At 39.6% G+C, this 19,148-nt stretch overlaps 3 protein-coding genes across 3 annotated transcripts in view; all 3 read right to left on the bottom strand.

Moving 5' to 3' along the window:
• The window catches only part of MONOS_1146 (uncharacterized protein), a gene marked incomplete at its 5' end in the record, with an annotated part of 9,391 nt that extends 2,901 nt beyond the window's left edge, over window positions 1–6,490 (bottom strand). The window contains 7 exons of the mRNA XM_067863991.1: window positions 1–545; window positions 753–1,406; window positions 1,678–1,865; window positions 2,031–5,307; window positions 5,448–5,933; window positions 6,061–6,282; window positions 6,347–6,490. The exon at window positions 1–545 is cut by the window's left edge and continues 1,218 nt beyond it. Coding sequence (XP_067735834.1) covers window positions 1–545; window positions 753–1,406; window positions 1,678–1,865; window positions 2,031–5,307; window positions 5,448–5,933; window positions 6,061–6,282; window positions 6,347–6,490 — 5,516 coding nt within the window. The remainder of the gene's footprint in view (window positions 546–752; window positions 1,407–1,677; window positions 1,866–2,030; window positions 5,308–5,447; window positions 5,934–6,060; window positions 6,283–6,346) is intronic.
• A 666-nt stretch (window positions 6,491–7,156) lies between these two features.
• MONOS_1147 (uncharacterized protein) lies at window positions 7,157–9,705 on the bottom strand (the record flags this gene model as incomplete). Its single annotated transcript, XM_067864002.1, has 1 exon — window positions 7,157–9,705. One exon carries the CDS (start codon window positions 9,703–9,705, stop codon window positions 7,495–7,497), a length of 2,211 nt encoding a protein of 736 aa, XP_067735833.1. The 3' UTR covers window positions 7,157–7,494.
• A 566-nt stretch (window positions 9,706–10,271) lies between these two features.
• On the bottom strand, window positions 10,272–15,971 carry MONOS_1148 (uncharacterized protein; the record flags this gene model as incomplete). The annotated part of the gene is made up of 1 exon (XM_067864013.1): window positions 10,272–15,971. One exon carries the CDS (start codon window positions 15,969–15,971, stop codon window positions 10,272–10,274), a length of 5,700 nt encoding a protein of 1,899 aa, XP_067735832.1.
• Between the last annotated feature and the right edge of the window lie 3,177 nt (window positions 15,972–19,148).

The raw sequence follows: 19,148 nt of genomic DNA, 5'->3' as shown, positions 1-19,148 counted from the left end.
TTTGAGCCCTTTTTGGCTTTTCCCCTCAGGCGAAGCAGATGGTCCTTCAAATGCTTTCTTTTTGATCCCTTTTTCTGTCTGCTGCTGTCGCTGTCTGAATGCAGCAGATCATCAGACATCGAAGAAGACGAGGAAGAAGAGGAATAATCTGACGAGTCAGAAGAAGAGTCAGAGCTGGAATGAGAAGAAGAAGAGGAAGCTGAGCGGGATGAGGAAGAGTCAGAGTCTGAAGAGGAGCTGCTGTGTGAGTGGTGATGGCGCCTGTGGTGATGATGCTTCCGGCTCCTTCGCGTATGCCCCGACGGAGACGAAGAATTCTTTCTTCTCTCTTTCTCCTCTTTCCTCTTCTTTCTGTCTTCTTTCTTCTCTTTCTTCTCTTTCTTTGGATACAACATGTGGAACAGATCTGTACGAGGAGGAAGAGAAGCAACTGGCTCAAACGGCCAGTCGTCATCAAAACAGAGGTTGAAATGAACATCTTCGCCATTCAAGGCAGAAGGAGTGAATGTGCAGACACTCTCGCCAAACCAGTTGTAGAGACGAATCTGTTGGGTGTGGGGGTGTGTGTGTGAATGAGCAAGGAAGGAAATAAAAGGAATAGTTAGAGAATAAATATTACAGAGTGGATGTAGATAAAAAATTGAAGAGGAAAGTTAATAAATTAATTGGCAATTTTAAAAAAAAATAAAAAAATAGTAAAAAGATTAGCATTTTAAAAGGATTAATATAAAAACACACAAAGTGCAACAAACCATTTCTTTTATCGCGTTTGGAGTTGCGCCCGAAAACAGCTGCACGCGCAGAGGAACGTCGTCCTTGTAGATCAGATGCTGTTTGATGGCTGTGATGCCACGGGGAACAGAAAAATCGATGTCATCACTGCAACTCAGCTCAGCCATGGAATAATCGTGGAAGGAGAAGAAAAGAGAAAGAGGGGTGAATTGCAATGGGTGCGAGAGAGAAAGAGAAGAAGAAGAGGAGGATGAGGAGGAAGAAGAGGAAGAAGAAGAGGTTGATCCAGAATTCGAGGAAGAGGAAGAAGACGATGATGAAGAAGCAACAAGCGAAGTTGACGATGAAGTAGAACACGAAATATCGTTCTCATCAGCAGGGGGAGAAGAGGTGAATGAATGTGACGGGGCAGCTGTCTGTGAGAAAGGCAGCATTGAGACCAGCTGCGCTGACAGGTCATCAACATCCACAGCCGTCGCTGCAAACGACTTCTTCTTCGTCCGCCGCTTCAAAGTGAAGGAGTTTGTGTTGGTTGAAGCTGGGGTGGAAGAGGAAGAGGCAGAGAAGAGAGAGAAAGTGGAGGAGGCAGGAGAGGTGCAGAGAGAGAGGAGGGTGGGGGGTGCATCGAGTAAAGCAGCATATGTTGGAGATAGGGAGATGCAGGAATTCCAGCTCTGTTGGAAACAACATTAATGGAAATTTGTTTTATTTGAAAAAAAGAAACGAAGGAAGAAGATAAAAAAGGAATGATCATCATAAAAAGAAATCACAAAACATCACAAATAAATAAATAAATAAATAAATAAATAAATAAATAAATAAATAAATAAATAAATAAATAAATAAATAAATAAATAAATAAATAAATAAATAAATAAATAAATAAATAAACAAATAAAATAGCATATTTCATTAAAGATAAAACAACCACCACTATCATCATACCGTGTACATTCCCAAGTCCTGTCCGATCTTCTTCGTGTCGTGTTCTGTGTCGGTGGAGAAGAAGATGAATCGGATGCCAGCGTCTTCTAGCCTCCTCACCAGACACACCACATCATCTCTCACAGGAGAAGGGTCAACACAGATGCAGCCGAGAAAGACTTGTGAGCTCTGGACAAAGAGAAGGGTTTCTGTGAGGAGTTGATAAAAGGAGGAGGAGGAAGGAGGAGGGGATGTTATGAGATTAATTTGGGTAATATGAGATGATAAAGCAAGAAAGAGATGAATTATAAATACAAAACATAGAGAATAATTTAATAAAACTTTAAAATACTGTTTATCATAATATTTCATACCATTCAATGACAGTGTTTCGTGCAACTGCTGCTTCTTATGCATTCTGTCTGTCTGCTTTGCTTTTGTTCTTGTGTCATCTGCATCTGACTGCTCAGACAACGTCTGATGCTTCACTGTTCTTTGCCTCTGCTCACTCGCATTTCTCTTTGAATTCTCCTCTCCCTTCGCATCATTCGCCTCTTGTGCCTCTTTCTCTTCTGCTGCCCTCATTCTATCGAGTTTATTGATCACTGCTTTTATATGCTGTTCTCTGTTCTTCCGATACATCTTCCGCCTTCTCTCAGTCAGCACACGCAGAACATTCGCCGGCGAGCATTTCTTGTCTCTCTTCCCATTCACACTCACCCCGCCTTTCCACATTGCACTGTTTGCTTCTCTTTCTTCTCCTTTCTCTCTTTTGTCTCCTCTGTCTCCATGATCCCCTCTTTCCTGCATCGTCCTTGGCCGTGGTGGGCATACTGTGAAGCACAAGTTAGGCACCATCACTCGATTAGACAGGCGGCGGGCAGCTCTTCTGAGAGAAGTCTGAGAGGAAAGAGAAGTCTGAGAGGAGGTTGTGGTGGAGAATGAGGTGGAGCCAGAGGAAGAAGAAGAGGAGGAGGAGGAAGATGAAGAGGAAGACGTGGAAGATGTGGAAGAAGAAGATGTTGTTGATGAAGCATCAGATGAAGAAGATCTGCTTCTTTTTGACCGCGACTGCGACGAGGAAGAAGAATGAGAGGAAGAATGATGATGTCTATGGCTTCTTCGCTTCCCTCTCTTGTGTTTGTGGCTCTTTGCCCTCTCTTCCTGCTCCACGTCATGTTTTGTCTCCTTCTCCAGCACACCAGTCACTTCAATCAGATGGTGTGTCTGATCGTCTTCTTTGAACTGCTCCTCAGAAATAGAAGTCGAAAGTGATGCAGAAGACGATGAAGACGCGTAATTCTGCTGTGACGAGGAAGATCCAGAGGAAGTATTAGAGGCATTGGCAGACGAGGCCAGCGACAGCGCAGGCAGTGAAGACGCTGCCATCGCCCCCTGCCCAGCGCCGAGGGAGAAGAACGAGGAAGAAAAGAGAGAGGCTTCGGGGTTTGAGAAGCCGTCGACTTTCACACGTGCCTTCTTCTTCTCGCGCTCGACTGGTATCTCCCGCCACCAGCGCTGCTTGATCTTTTGCCGCATCCGAATGAACCGCCGCTCGGCTGCTTCCCACTCGATGTTTCTCTCTCTCTCTTCGTCCTCCTCGTCAGTATTCGCTGCTTTCTTCGACTCTTCCTCTTCTGCTTTCTCTCTTTTCTCCCTTTTCTCTCTCCGCTCTCTCCTTTCCCGCGACTCGGAGCTGCTTCTCTTCTTGTTGCTGTCTGAAGAGCTCGAAGATGTTGAGTCTGAGCTATCGCTGTCACGGTCTCTATCTCTGTCTCTATGTCTTCCTTTCCTCCCTTTCCCTTCTTTATGTCTCCCATGGTGCTGATGATGCCCTCTTCTGTGTTTGTGTTTCTCTCTCTCCCTCTCTCTTTCCCTTTCCCTTTCCCTTTCTCTTTCTCTCTCCTTCTCCTTCTCCTTCTCTCTCTTCCTCCTTCTCTCTCTATGACTTAAATACGAATCGTCACGGCTTCTCAGAAATGCTGGCATATACACATCGTGTATAGGAGTGAATGCAAGTCCAATCACCACACAGCCCCTGTCTCTTTCTGCTTCATCCATTGCAGCAATCAGCTGTTCTTTGTCTTCCTCATCCAAATGGACAATCTCTTCCCCATCGAAATACTCGCCACACTGTGCAAGTATAAGCCTTCCTGTACCGCAGCTAAAGAGCTGGTCAGGTGCAGAGTGAGTGGTTGAAGAAGAAGAAGAAGAGGAGGAAGAAGAAGAAGAAGAAGAAGATGATGATTGCTTGAATGATGATGGAGTTGGCATTGAAACATGGCGGGTGTCTGTTGAAGAAGAGGCAGAAGAAGCTGTGGAAGAAGAGGATGTGGACGAAGGAGAAGACGACGATTCGCTGGAGCTGTCATCGTCCTTCCGTTCGTGTCTGCTGCTTCTCTTTCTTGTTTTCTCTCTTTTCTCTTTCTTCTTCTCTTTCCCTTCTTTCCCTTCGTCTTTTGCTTTCCCTTCAATCTTCTCCCGCACAACCAGACTCATCACCACACCCCGTGGAAACTTCACTTCATCTGATTGGCTTGCTCCTTCTTCTCTGTTCTCTTCGCCTTCTTCCTCTCTCTTCCTCAATTCTATCTCTTCTTCCCTGCTTCCTTTCCCTTCTCTCTCCAACTTCTTGTTTTTCTCGTCTCCTGCCTCGTTTTTCTCTGCTGTCACTTCGTCTTTCGCTGAAGAAACTGATTTGCTTTCTGCTCCTTCTTTGCCTTCTTCCTGTTTTGATGATGCCTCATTTCCTTCTTCTTTGCTTTCTCCTTCCTTTTTCTTATCATCTTGAGTGCTTTCTGCTTTCTCTCCTTTTTCTCCTTTGTCGTCTGTTTGCTTCTGCTCGTCCTCTGCTTTCTTTCCCATCTTCTCCAATTTGTGTCTCCTTCTTTCTTCTCGCTCTTCTCTTTTCTTCTCTTCTCTCCTTTTTTTCTTCCTCTCTCTGCTCAACTGCCTCTCCTCCCTCTCCCTCCTCCTCCTCTCCTCCTTCGCCTCATCTGCCTCTATCCGCTTCTGCAGTGCTTCTCTTTCCATCTGGTTTCCTTCCACAACCACCGTCTCAATAGACATCAGCGCCTGGTACATCTTCTGCGTGTGCTTGTCAAAGCCGATCGAACCAGCCAGCGACAAAAGCGTGTCGCTGATCGGGTCGCCGCTCAGAGAAGGATGAAGAGTTCCAACAAGAAATGCACAGAGCCCCAGGGGCTTCAGACGTGCAATCGAAGAAGAAGAGGAGGAGGAAGAGGAAGAAGAGGAAGAGGAAGAAGAAGAAGATGATGATGAGCCAGAATCTGAGGATGATGATGAAGAACTGGCCATTTGAGAGAGCGAGTTTGAGCTGCGTGAGTACTGCTGTGTGATTGAGGACTTGCCGCTGGTGATGATGTCAGTATGCACTCCATCAGGATGCAGTGAAGAATCTGAAGAGAGACGAGAGGATCTTGTTTTACTGGCAGCGGAAGCAGCAGCGGCGGCAAAGGCAGCTGAGAGGTCTTTGCTGGACATCTTCATCACGCGTGAATAGCCCCACGGGATGGATGAAGGATAGGACTTCTTCGAGTGACGGTAAAGCGAGGCATTGGAGTGTGTAACACCAGGAATGGTGAAGAGAGTTGGCTTGAAGCGAAGCTGGGACCAGTGTGTGACGATGTTCTGAGTATTTCGGTGAGAAGAACCATTTCGCAATCACATTGAAAAAAAAGAGAAAGAAAGAGAAAAAAAGTGAATGTGAATAAAATAGTAGAACGTTGATGAGTTGTTTGTTGGAAAGTTTAAAAATAAAAAGATCAAACCGTTTGAGATAAATGAATGTCTTTAACATCCAATTGCTTTTGTGCAAGCGTAATTGTCTGCCTGTGAGTGTGTTTTCTACCATCCCTTCTCTCTTTATTCGTGTATCTTGAATCATCCTCATCTTCACCTTCTTCATCTTCCCTTTCATCATCGTCTTCATCGTCATCGTCTTGTTCTTCACTGCTTCTCATGTGGTGGTCATCGTTACTCATCATATGCATTGCTCTGCTTTCTGCTCTATCAATTTCGTAGTTTTGATCATCACTGTAATGTTCCTCCTCATTTTCCTCTTCTCTTTGTCTTCTGATGTACTCTCTCTGCTGTTTCTTCTCGTCAAGGCGACGCCGCTTTGTCTGTGCCATCCAGCTGAGAACTTCGTCAGCTGTCGTTGATGGCGAAGCAGATAATGAAAGCGATGACAAGTCAAGCGCTTCGGCCGACAGCTGTGATGTTGGGATTAGCAGATGAGAAATAATTGGCACAGTCTTTCGTTTTTTTTTTTTTTTTTTTTTTTTTTTTTTTTTTTTTTTTTTTTCATTTGAAAAGTTGTGTAAGAGAAATTTTTACATGCAAAGAATAAACTATCTTAGCAATAGTTAGAATAGCACATACCTCGCAGATGGGCATTCCTACATCACTGAAAACAACTTTTGTGGTTGTTGATAAGGAATGCGGTAAATGAAGACATAATTTTCCTAACGCTGAATCTCCTTTCAGTAATCTTTTTGTAAGTTCTTTGATTTCGTTTGGTCTTATTTTCAAAAGTTTTCTTTCTTTTTCAACATCTAAATCTGATGGAACATTATAAGGTTTATGATGCTTTTTCTTTGGAGTCTATAAAACAAAACATTAGTCCAACACACATTCTTAAAAAGAGCCATGATGATATTCAGCATACCAGACAAACTCTTGCTACATGAAAAAGGCGCGCTGAGGAATAAGACCTCACAAGAGAAGTTATCCACGATGATATTAATGGCAGAATCGGTATTAAAACAAAAAGCGGAGATAAAATATGTGCTACAATATCATGTTCTGACATTTTCCCATCTGTATTTGCATTTGTAACAATGATAATTATCTGTGAAATGAATGACAAAACAACGCAAATTCCAGCTAATAAATATTGCCCAAGTGGTGATGGTCTATTTCCATCACGAGGAATAACCTTTTCTTTGGGATCTCTGATTTTCCAAAACCGAACAGAAAATATCCAGTTCAATATTGCGAGAATAAATAAAATGGCTGAAGAAATGATAAATTGAAGGTATTGAGGTATTGAAAAAATAGAAGATAATATTATAATAATTGTATATATTATTAATGCTACGATTAAAGATATCCATCGATTCTTCATTAAAATAAAAGCAATATAATAAAAATCTTCACCCATTTTTTATAAAAGAAGTGTTTTGTTAATTAAAAAAAGATAAAAAATCAATAGACTTGCAAACAAACATCCATACGAGAAGACTTTCAGTTATATATCACAAACATCAACATGAAAGTATATTAAGTTTGAGAATAACATGCATTGAATAGAACAATTTTTTGGTGTTTTTAATTTAGAAAATACTGATAAATAAAAGAATATCTGAATCAAAGAATCTTTTACAATAATTGAAGCAAATCCATTTTGGGTGGACCAATTATAACAAACTTATTTTTTGAACTGATATCATGTTCGTATTCATATCTTGAAAAAAAATGAGCCATTGGTTTCACATAATATTTCATTTAAAGATAAAATTTTTTTGATCAAAATAGAGTGTGCTTTTTAAAACAATGAATATTTTTTGAAATTTTTCTTTTAAAAAATGCCTTTTCAGCAACTTCATGATGAACTTTGCATTGCTGACAAATTGTCGAATAACTTTTTCCATGAGAATTTATAATTGTCCAATTTCTCCTTTCCAAAGGAGTTGATTCTCATTTTCTTTTGAAAAACAAAAATAATTTGTGAAATATATAAAAGCATTCCCCCTACCCTTTTTTCCCCCCCGCCAATGGTATATTTTCAAATCTACAAAACTTTTTTTTCTAATTTCACATCTTCCCACCTTGTTCTGAATCGGTGATAAAATGGATGCTGGTCAATGAACATGATCTGCTTCCTGGCCTTCCACTTTCATTGGTTCTGCGATCAACGTCATAGCCAGAATTAAGCCCTATTGCATCGGAAATGGTAAGCATCACAGCCCCAGCAGGAAAGTGCTGGATAAACTCCCGCTTCAGCTCGTTCAGAGATGGTCTCTCCTCTACTGACTGTTTTTCGCATCTTCCAATCAACACACAGAGTGAACTTTCTTCGATGGCTTTACAACCCTGCCTTTCTCCATTCACAATCTTCTGCCCTGCCACTTCTGCCTCATAATCCCCAAACGGGATCTGAAGTGTCAAGCACTCCCACAGCATCATTCCGATAGAGAATGAAACAGATTCCTTCGTAGCTTCCATCTTCTTGTTGATCAACAGCTCGGGTGCCTTCCACCTCAGACACTCTTTTTTGTAATAATCATCATTCTCAAAGGCGGATGAGGGAAGAGAGTCCTCATCATCATCACTTGCAGAAGTCACAACTGTTGATGATGAGATGGATGAGGAATTAGAATCATCAGAAGAAAGGAAATCAGAATGCATCACAATGCAGATCACCATGTGCTCAGAGAACAACACAATGTGAGGACTCAGATTGGCAAGAGATTGAAGAGGATTTTCCATTTCATCAAATGAATGAAGAGCTCCATTTGCCACCCAGAACAGGATCTGTGCTGCTGCCACCTCTCGCTCCTCCAGAGTGCCAATCGCCATCTCTTTCTTCTCGTTCCTTCCATGAAGCAGCATGAAAAGCGAATCCCTCAGATCCACAATCAGCTTCTCGTGCGGAGTCGAGCAGCTCATAGCATCTACCAGATTCGACATGGATGAAGTGGTCGGGCACAACTCCTCTCCGCGAATAAATGTTGAATCTGAATCAGTTGTTGAAGTGGTAGAAGTGGATGAGACCGATGGAGATGGTGTTCTCTTCCTTATCTCTTCTTCCTCATCTTTCTCCAGTGCCCAATCGGGAATCTTGTCTGAGTCTTTTCCAAGGATGTATTCAGTTGATCCACTCTCAGAAAGAAGATGCTCTGAAGACTCAGAGTGTTGCATGTTCGTATCATATATTCTCTTCTTTATCCTCTCTTCATTCTTCTTTTCTGCCTCTCTTTCTGCTCTTCTCCATTGTTCCTCTTGTGACATCTCCATCGTCACCATCTCAAACGCCTTTGGATCTTTACTGTTGTTGTCATTCACAATCTCTTCCAATTCTTCTGTTCTTCTCTTCTGTTTTCTCCATCGAACAATGAATATCACCGAAATTATTAGAACAATCAATAAAACCACAATAAGCACAATCACAATTAGAAACCAATAAGATTTCCCTTCTTTTCCTCCTTCAACCACTTTTTCATCCCCATTCATCTTTGCTTCACTTGCATTCTTCAGAATGAATGAATTTGTTGATGAAGGAGATTCTGCATTCCCAAACAAAATATGAACACTCACCTCAATTTCATTTCCACAACTGCTGATAAGATCTTTTTCCACACTTCCTTCAACTTCTCTTTCTGACAGGAATCCATTTGAATCAAAATCATGTTTTTCAATCTCTTTCTCTTCTCCTTTCCTCTTCACAACAGAGAATGACAGATTGCATGGAACAAGAAGCATTCCTTTGAATGTCAGCTTCATTCTATCTGTCTCTTCTTTTGCTTCCACTCTCTCCAGCACAGGAATAAAGAATGATGAATCCCTTTCTGAAACAATCCCTTCAAAACTGCACCCATTATTCAACATCCACAATGAAGAGCCATCCTTCAATCCATCTCCTCCTTTCAAGCTCACAACATTCAATGTTCCAGAATCTGAACAGATGATATTTCTTCTCAATGATGGATATCCTTCAAATGATGGATTGTTATTCAAAAACTCTCCTTTCTCAATTATCACATTTCTCCCACTCATTGTTATTCCGCCCTCTGGTGAATTCAAGATTGTTGTATCTTTTATCATCGCAGAACTCTTTTCGACATCAACAAGAGATCCATTCCATCTGCATATCTCTTCTTCTCGATTTATATAATTCTCGTTTCTTTCCTCTAAACTTCCTTCAAACACACACGACTCAATCAATATCTTCTCTGCCAATGCTATCGCAATTTGGCTCCCCTTTGAAGTCTCTGATGAGCATTTTCTGAACGAGCAATTGCACATTTCAAATTCACTCATCAGATGACTTGTGCAAACAACGCAAGATCCACAAGTCAATCGGCTGATGTTTGAGAATGATGATAATGCCAAAGATAAAACGAGCGAAGAGTGACCAATTTCAACTGAGATAAGACTTCTATTTTGCTAAGTTATGTTTGTGGCTATCAACTTTGAAATGCTCACTTCCTCACTCTTTCCACATTCAATCAACGAACTCTTGCATTCAATATTATCCACTCCCACATCCTCAAATGTTACTCTTTTTGAATGAAATATCTCGAATACAGTCTTCGAGAAGCTCAAGTGACCAACACTGCACCGATCTGCCTGAAAAATCCCTTCTTCAACAACAATCAGAGAAAAGTCAAAAATGATTTGCGAATTCTCTGTTGGTCTGCTCTCTGACAAGAATGAAACAGATTCCATAATGAGAGATTCATTTAGCTGGTGTATCAAGCACGAGCAGACAATATTTCTCATTCCACTAAAAACAAATGATACTTTCTCAAATCGAACAGATTCTGAAGTTCTCACAACTCCTTCACATGCCAAATCGAACTCTCTCACTTTTATCTCAGCATTTCTGTTTGCTTCCACGACTTGATTGTCACCTTCTGAGCTGAACATGAACCAGTTAAAACTGTTTCATTCCAAACAAACAGCAGTGAATAATCTGATGGGATGATGTGGCTCACTCCAACATTCAGCGATGAGCATGCACCCTTCATTTCCCCACAGTTCTTGCTGTCATTGCTGTTCTCCACAATTGAAGACACAAATATGAATTCACTTCTGAACACATACACCCTCCCCAATAGATCCTCTTCATCCCCATAATTGTCTGCTGTGCAACCCCATATCGCCAGCTCCCTCACAAATGGCTCCCCAAAATTTATCAAGAACTGTGATTCACTTATCTGCGAGTCAAGATCAGTGCACTTCACAAACACATCCCTCCCCTTCAGTGCAACATTCCCCTTGAATGTGATGTTCGACAGCACAAATGGCAATGCCTTCTGTGAATCACTTTGTGATTTCAAAAATATCCCTCCGCCTCTCCCAATATTCGAACAGAAACATTCTGTCACATTTGTGTGATTAATCTCCAAACTCCCTTTCTCATTGAGAAGGAAAAACATGCCTCCTCCTTCATTCGAGCTTGTCGATCCACATTTATCAATTGTGGAATTCTCCATTTTCAATCTCACTTCATTCGGCACATCACAACAAAGCAATGAAGGGTTGTTTGTCAAATTATTCTTCACATTCACAAACGAACATTGCTCAAACACAACATTCCATTTTTCTTCTGAATTATCATTTCCACTTTTGAAAATCGCACTTTCACTCATTGTCAGTGCACTTTTCCCACTCATTGAAACTGTTTCAAATGTGATATCGCTCATGGCAATCATGCAATCAGCTGATATGCTCATTATCTCGTGCATTGATGTCAACCCTGCTATCTTTGTCTTTTCAATTTCGACAATTCCTTTTGAAGCTCCAATTAACACAAATGACAATTCACCTTCAGCATTGTCACTCATGTGAATTGAACATCCAACAATACTCGTTTTGACTGCATCAGAACCCGTCTGGATGAGGGTGTTTGCCCCATTGTCAAAGGCACTGGGGATCAGAATCCCCACTTCTTTGAACCGAACAACTCCTTTGCACTCAACAACAACATTCCCATTTCCTTCAATCTCTTTCACAAATTGAATTTTGTCTGTTTCGTCATTTGTTCCTTCCATCCTCATCCCACTCAAACTTATTTCACTCTTCACATCACAAATCCTTTGAACAACAATCGAATCAATCCCCAAACCATTCCCTCTCTTCAGCCCATAATCAACAGATCGGCATGGATACTCCAACAACCCACACACAACAACATTGTTTCCCTCATCGGCAATATACACACTCGATCCAACAGATTTCCAGAAATAGATCAGCGGGATTGCACATTCCTTGTCTTCTCCATCAAACCCTCTTATCGAGTCTTCGGTCAGCAACTTCAATCTTTCTTTCACAAATGGAAGCGTTTCGTTTTTGATGCTCGTGATCAGAGACGGAGATGAAATAAATAAATCTTTTCCATATTTAGCATTGTTTGGCTTCTCAAATGAAAAAACAGGTGATGATATCACAAACCCTGCTTTTCCTTCTTCTTCTTCTTTCAGAATCTTCAGCATTATTCCTCCTCCATATCCAATTTCTTCCCTTTCATATGGAGCTGTGCAGCTATAAAACTCACACCCATTCATCAACAGATTTGTATTTGCAGATGCTTCATAAAAGAGTGCTCCCCCTCCGATCTCTTCTACCTCTCCAACAACAGAACATCCTTCAAATGTGCAGTCAAATATTTCCACTTTGTTATCTCCATTTTCATCCTCATTGTTTGAAACACTTACACATCCTCCACTTCCCTTCGAACGAGAAATCGATGAAAAGGAGCATCCTGTTATCTTCTCGATATTTCCATTATGACACTCAATAACACATCCGTCGTTAAATGTGATTTCTCCAAAATCGCTCTTCGTCATATTTATCGAAGGAATGCTTCCAGAATGACCTTCAACAACGAAAAATGATGAATCTCCTTTTATCATATTCTTTGATCCAAATTCAGTGACTTCCACAACTCCTCCAATTGCCTTCACAAATACTGTCGAAATGGCCTCAGTGCCTCCTTCCATCCCACATTTGTACAGTGCAAGCTTCTCTAAATGGCACTCAAACACGCTTTTATGATATGTCAGCGATTTAGATATCGAAAATGAAATACCTGACATAGATGTTATGACTGAACTTACTATCAATCCACTTTGTGCTCCTTCTGCCAGATCGGCAACCTCACATTTCATTTCATTCTCATTTCCTTTGACGCTCCATTCATCCGCATTCAAGCTCAATTCATCCTCAAAGGCAAATGATTCCAGAATGACTATGCCTTTTTTCTTCCCTTCAAAGTGGACAGATGCTGCCTTCGCGATTGTGGAGCATGGAAATGACTCATATCCACACATTGAAAAATCATGATTTGATGATCCCCCAACAAAAGCAGATCCTGAAAAGTTATCCCACAAATACACCACCAGCGGGATGGCAAATGTCTCATTCAGTGTTGATCTCTCGAATCCATTCAATTTTGTTAAATCATCCAAATCAACTTCAAATCCAATCGAGCTTCTGTCAATCACACTCGAAAGATCATCCGCATTAACAAATATTTCTTTCCCTTCTCTGGCATCACATCCAGCAAATGAAACATCCTTCAAAATGAATGAACTCGCCCCACAATCCAAATGAAGATAAATCCCTCCTCCGAATCCGTGCTCTCCATCTGTGTTTTGTGCTGCCTTGCAGCTCACAAGTTGAAATAAGTCACTTTCATCATATGAAGTCGTTTCTTGCAATTGGTCAGAATCTGTCATATTACCCACAGTAAAGGATGATCCTTCTTTCATCTCAATCCACAACCCTCCTCCATTTCCTCCATTGCTCTCGCACTCAGACATCGTCCCTCCAACTAATTCAAGAGAGCAATCTCTCCCAAGTGTGCATTCAATTGCCCCTCCGTTTCCTCCATCTCCTTTGAATCCACTCATCGTGTTGTTTGTGAGCTTCAGCAACTTAGCTGAATTTGTGGAAACTACTCTTATTAATCCTGATGGCAAATCTGTTTGCGAAGATGCTTTCGTTGAAAGTGTTGAATCTTTAATCGAAAAAGATGCTCCATTCTCCACTCCAAACAAAACACCATTAGATGTCGAGCTCATATCCTCAACATTCATGGAGGTAAATGTGCCAGCAGCGTTGCTTCCACCAAAGCAAATCAATGGACAATTGCCAATGGTCAATGACAATACAGCAAAAGATGAAACAGACACCTCACCTGCTGACACGGACAAAAACACAAAAGACAACGCTGATTGGGAATCTTGAAAAGTCAGTGAGCAATCTTCAAGCGAAAATAATTGTGAAGTGGAACTGAAGAACGATTCGTGATTTGGAAGAGCAGATGGAACAGAGAAAACAAGTGATTTCAAAACAGTATCTGCACTTATTGTTGTCATACTTCCTTCACTTCCATCAGAATCATCAATAACCTTCCATCCACTGTTTCCATCTTTCCCTCGGATTGTGTGCTTCAAGGAGTCAAACATCAGCTCACTGTTCACTTCCGTCATCCCATCGATAACAATTTTCTTTTCTTCTTCTTGCCTTGTCAAGCAATGCTTCAGAGTCAGGCACGGAATCTCAGCGTATCCACAATAAGAATTGTCAGAAGCATCAACATTGCTCACAACAATCTCTTCTGGCAAAGGAATCAGATAAACACATAGCGGAATTGGAGCTGATTCATCTCCATTGTTGAATCCTTGCATCTTGCTCTTTGTATCAAACGAAGCAGTCAATGAAGTGATATATCCACTTATTGCGGTTGATTCCAGATCGAACGAGTCAACGAAAATATCACTTCCCCATTTGGCCCTGTTTCCATTGAATGCTGATGAAATCAGAAAATCTGCATTTGTGTTTCTCACTTTCAGCCCAATCCCTCCTCCTCTCCCTTGGATGGTCGAGGCATAACAGTTCTTCACAAGGCCTCCTATCATATTCAATAAAGCACCACTTCCCACTTCAATCATCACCCCTCCTCCAAACTCAGAGGCTTCGCTTCCACAACCATTAATCGTGCATCTCTCAAGAGTTATCGAACATGACACTTCACCCACATTTATCAGAGATGATCCTGTTGTTGTTCTCACAATATTGCTGAAATCACATTTATCCAGAGACAATGTTACAAATGATTCCTGGGAAAGTGATATAACACTCGTGGTGCTGAATGTTCGGCCCCATCTCACATCTTCCATCTTCAACTCTCCCCCGTCCAGTTTCACAAGTGTGTTTTGAATGCTCCTCTCTTCTGAATGAGCTGAATCCATCGATATGTTCATTCTCTTCACATCCATCAATCCACTTCCCTCAACCTCTAACAGTCTGCATCGCCTGTTGTTTTTATATGAGGTGTTGTGAACAACTGACAGATCACTCACAGTCAATACCCCTGTTCCAATGCAAAACAGACTGAGCCCATTTACCTCAAACTTTGTTTCAATGGCAGAGCCAGACGGAGAAACTCCACTCAAAGAGATCGTTTTCTCTCCAATGTCAACTCCTTTTCCTTCCACAATTGTTCCATTCAACACCTTGATTTCCTCCACAAACCCCACGATCAATTGGGAAAGACAATGGCTGATTGTCAGACAGGCATAACTCTCATTCAGTCCGCAACTGAATGTATCTTTTGCATTTGCTTGATTCTCCTTTGAAGCAACAAATCTGCTTCTTCCTCCTTCATTGGGAAGCCAGTCACTTTTATCCGTCCCATTTGCATAGTATCTCACCCCTTCTGTTCGCGTTGAAAAGCATATAATTAGTTGTGTGCTTGATTTGTTATCGTCGACATACACATCATTTCCACGCGGTGATGTGTTATTGTGAAAAAAACAAAACCATACCAATTTCCCTCCATAGCTGCTCACTTTCAAGCTTATTCCACATCCTTTACATTCTGTTTTGCAACCAATGAATAGGCAATTCTTTGTGACAATTTTGCTGTATGGTGTCCAGTTCATTATTCCTCCCCCATTTGAATTTGTTGAATTGTGACCACTGCAATTATTAAATGTGCAGTCCAAAATGCAGTCATTTGTATTTGTCACATATGTTTCCCACACCCCAAGTCCGCCACCGTCATTTCCAGACCATCCATCTTTTAAAAAACAATCTTCAACAATTAACTGCACAGAAATTCCATCAATTTCAATTCCTGCACCACCAGAGTCAGTTGAAGCAACGCAATAACACTCAACAAATGTAGAGTGCTTCACTGTGCATTCAGCAATTTTCAAAGCAAATATCCCTCCGCCTCTTGCAGATGTCGCATTGCACTTCACAAATGACGAATTTTCAACTGTCAATGTTGCACTCGGATTGTCATGGACATAGAGTGCTCCACCACACTCTGCGGAGCATCCATTCCATTCAGCGTTCGTGAAGTTCTGTGTTTGAGTTGTTGAATTTCTTTTTGTATTTTCCACTTTTCTATTCACCCTTTCGTTGTGAAGAAATGAACAATTGTTGCACAAAAATGAATTAGTTCCTTCTGTTCCACTCACAATCCCTCCCTCAAAAACATTCATCGAACTTTCAACTTGGCAATCTTCTATCAAGCTCATTTTCATCATTGACATTTGATCAATAGAAATCTTGTCTGTTTCCATGATTTTCATTGTGATATTTGAAAAGGCACAGTTTTTGATTCCTTCAAATGACCCTTTTCCATTTCTCAAAATGCTTCCACTCCCACAAAACACAACATTCCTCCAATTGCATTTCTCCACAACCAACCGTGAATCACTCTTTCCCATCTCTACAGCACTTTTTCTAAATACCCCACCAAAGTTGAATTTCACCGAACAATTCCACATTGTACAAATCCCACAGTTCCTGACAAAACTGCTTCCATTTCCACTTTTCTCAACAATTTCGCTTTCTATGATTTCCAGCATCGATTCTTCCCCAACAAAAAACGCACGACAATTGCTTCGCCTGATAATCTGTGTTTCATAAAATACACCTGAAGAATTTGTCAACCCACACTTCATTTCCAAAGTGCTCCTTGAGTAACAGCCTGAGCTTTCACATAACACCAAAACTTGCTCATTTTTGAATACAAACAAAAATGCAGAATCGAATTTGCAACCGAAAATTATTGCCATCAAGAAAACACCAAACATGATGGAACAATTTTCTTCTTTTACTATAATGGGAAAACTTCCATAATAATATGTTTGCATTGCTTGATTGAACGGTTTTTTTTCTTTATTTGTATTTTCTATCAATTCACATAATTATTGCATGTTTTTGATATTGGCCACATTTGGTGCTTTATGTGTTTCTTTCCTTTCTTCAATTATCTTGTTGCTTTCAAAAAAAAAAAACAATCATTTGAAAATATGTTCTCCAAATCATCAAATTCAAATATTGTTTCATTTTTTCATGATTTTCTAAGCATTTGAAATAAATTCCTCTTTTCTTTCAAAATTATCCAACCATCAGTCATTTTGCTTCCCTCTCGTTTTTTCTAACTCAGTTCCTGTTTTTTCTCCTCATTTGTATCTTACTCTCTCCTTTGGCTTCGTCTCCACCCTTGTAACTTGCACTTACCACTTCATTCAAAGCTACCATTACACTTATTTTCACAGAATCCTTTTCAAAAATAAGTTTCATGCATTTTTCATCCAAAACTTCATTTTCTCGTCTTTGCTCCTTACCAAGACCAATTCTTCTGAACAAATTCTGGTTACTTCTTTCCACTTTGGTTATTGCTGCATTTTAACACAGTGCCTTTTTTCAAACAGATGCTAACGAAAAGTCAATAAACTTCATTATATATGGTGTTCTTCAATAAATAAATGCTTCGTCTTTTCTTCTTATTTTTTCATCGCTTCTCTTGTCTTTCATTGACGTCATCTTCAAATCAATTCTTTCTTTGGATTTAGCTTTATCCGCTATGCAAAGCATTTATGTTTCAAAAATCTGTTCTTCAAATGAATCTTCAATTCTTCCTTTGTTAACTTTTGATTAATCGTTTTTATTCTTATTTTCACATATCCCTAATTCAATTAAAGTAAGAGGTTAAGTTCCTATCTATATAAATGGTCATGCAATTTCTTCTTCTTCTTCTTCTTCTTCTTCTTAAATTTTTTCATTTTATCTCGTTTGTAAGAGTGCACTTTGAGAAAACACGGACGTTAATCAAAAGAGCGAATTCTTCATTTTTATCCCCAAGATTTTGTGGCAATTTCTTCCTTATCAGTTGTAGTTATTTTTTTTTTAATTTGCAGCAAAATATAAAGGTATTTTTCTTTTCTTTGTAATAAAGAGGATGGTATACATCTTTTTTTCTGCTCCTGTGGAGTCTCCGTTCATAATCTCTTTTCAAGCATGCCTAAACTGACAATATCAAAAAGAAATATTTTTGTCATTTCGCTTCGCAAATGAGAATGAATATAATAATAATCAATTATGAATTTAACGACTTTGGAAGAAACAGCGTTCTCTTGTTCAACATAAGAAAAGCCAATAAACTTCAATTTTCAATTAGGTAGTCATATGATTATCCATCCAAGAAATCTCATAAATCAAACGTTTAAAGGCTTGAAACAGAATAATCAGAGCCCATTGTTTGATGCTGCAAATGTGAATGTCTTTTCGAATGATGCATACGGATTTTTGATTCGTTCGTTTTTCCAATCGTTAAATGAATGTACTAAATGCAAGACTAACATTAATTCTGGCATTGACAGAAATGTAATTGGGAAAAAACTTACGAATAAAGAAGACTTAGAAATCACAGATGATCCTCTTGACGAATAGATGAATATCATTTGCCAAATATTATTTATTCTTATAAACTCTCCTAAAACGCTTTGAAATAACGAAGAAAAAAGTTATCTTTGACAGCAATTCATATTTGTAATGGAAGAACAAGACATTTTGCAAATATAAGAGCACACGAATGAGATGACAATAAGATATGAAAGATTCAAGGTAATTTCAAAAAATGCTTCACCAAGAATGTGACCATGTATTCACATGTTACGCCATCGAATTATTCATTTTTTTCTTTTTGAGAAATTTTAATCAAAAAGAATAAACTTAAATCGTGTCTTTCTTTTAATTGAATAAATAGAAGTATTATTTTCTCATCCGGTACTGGTAGATAGTTTCTGAGCATTCTCGTCTTTGTTGCATGCAAAATGCGGAAAGCACTCAAATTCAAATGTGCATTGTTTTTATCCAGATGGAATGTTATTGAATCGTTCATTCAGCTTGTGCACTTCAAAATAAATGGCAAGTTATCACAAATTGTAATAAAACAACACGACTCAACAGTTTTTTGTTTGTTTCAGAAATGTGTTATTTGTCGATCGCATTCGATCAGTGAATTTTTCATTTTTATATTTTTCAAGCATAGAAAAAGAGACAATTCATAAATTCCTTGCTGATGCAACGTTTTTTAAAAGACGATCCTGAAGCGAATGATGCTGCTGTTTTCATAAACTTACAAATCCATATTAAGTTTGTATGTTTATTTTGCATAAAACTTTCATTCTCCAACAAGATATTCGAATATATGATGTATTCTGAAATTTGCATTCAAATTCTTTTAATTTGCAATGATTTTTATGATTGTTTTCATTTTTAGTAATGTTCAAGCGTCTTTCATTGTATTGTTATCATATCATTAAATAGGTCAATGAATATCATTCAAGCTATTGATCTTCCTAGCCTTTCTCCGTTGATTCTACGAACTCTATTTATTTGCGCTTTTATTATAAATTGTATTATTGCAACAGCCATCT

This window comes from Monocercomonoides exilis, assembly GCF_001643675.1.
Source record: "Monocercomonoides exilis strain PA203 chromosome Unknown scaffold2-2631571, whole genome shotgun sequence".
In the NCBI taxonomy this organism is placed as follows: domain Eukaryota; phylum Preaxostyla; order Oxymonadida; family Polymastigidae; genus Monocercomonoides; species Monocercomonoides exilis.
This window is presented reverse-complemented; position numbering and strand designations above follow the sequence as displayed.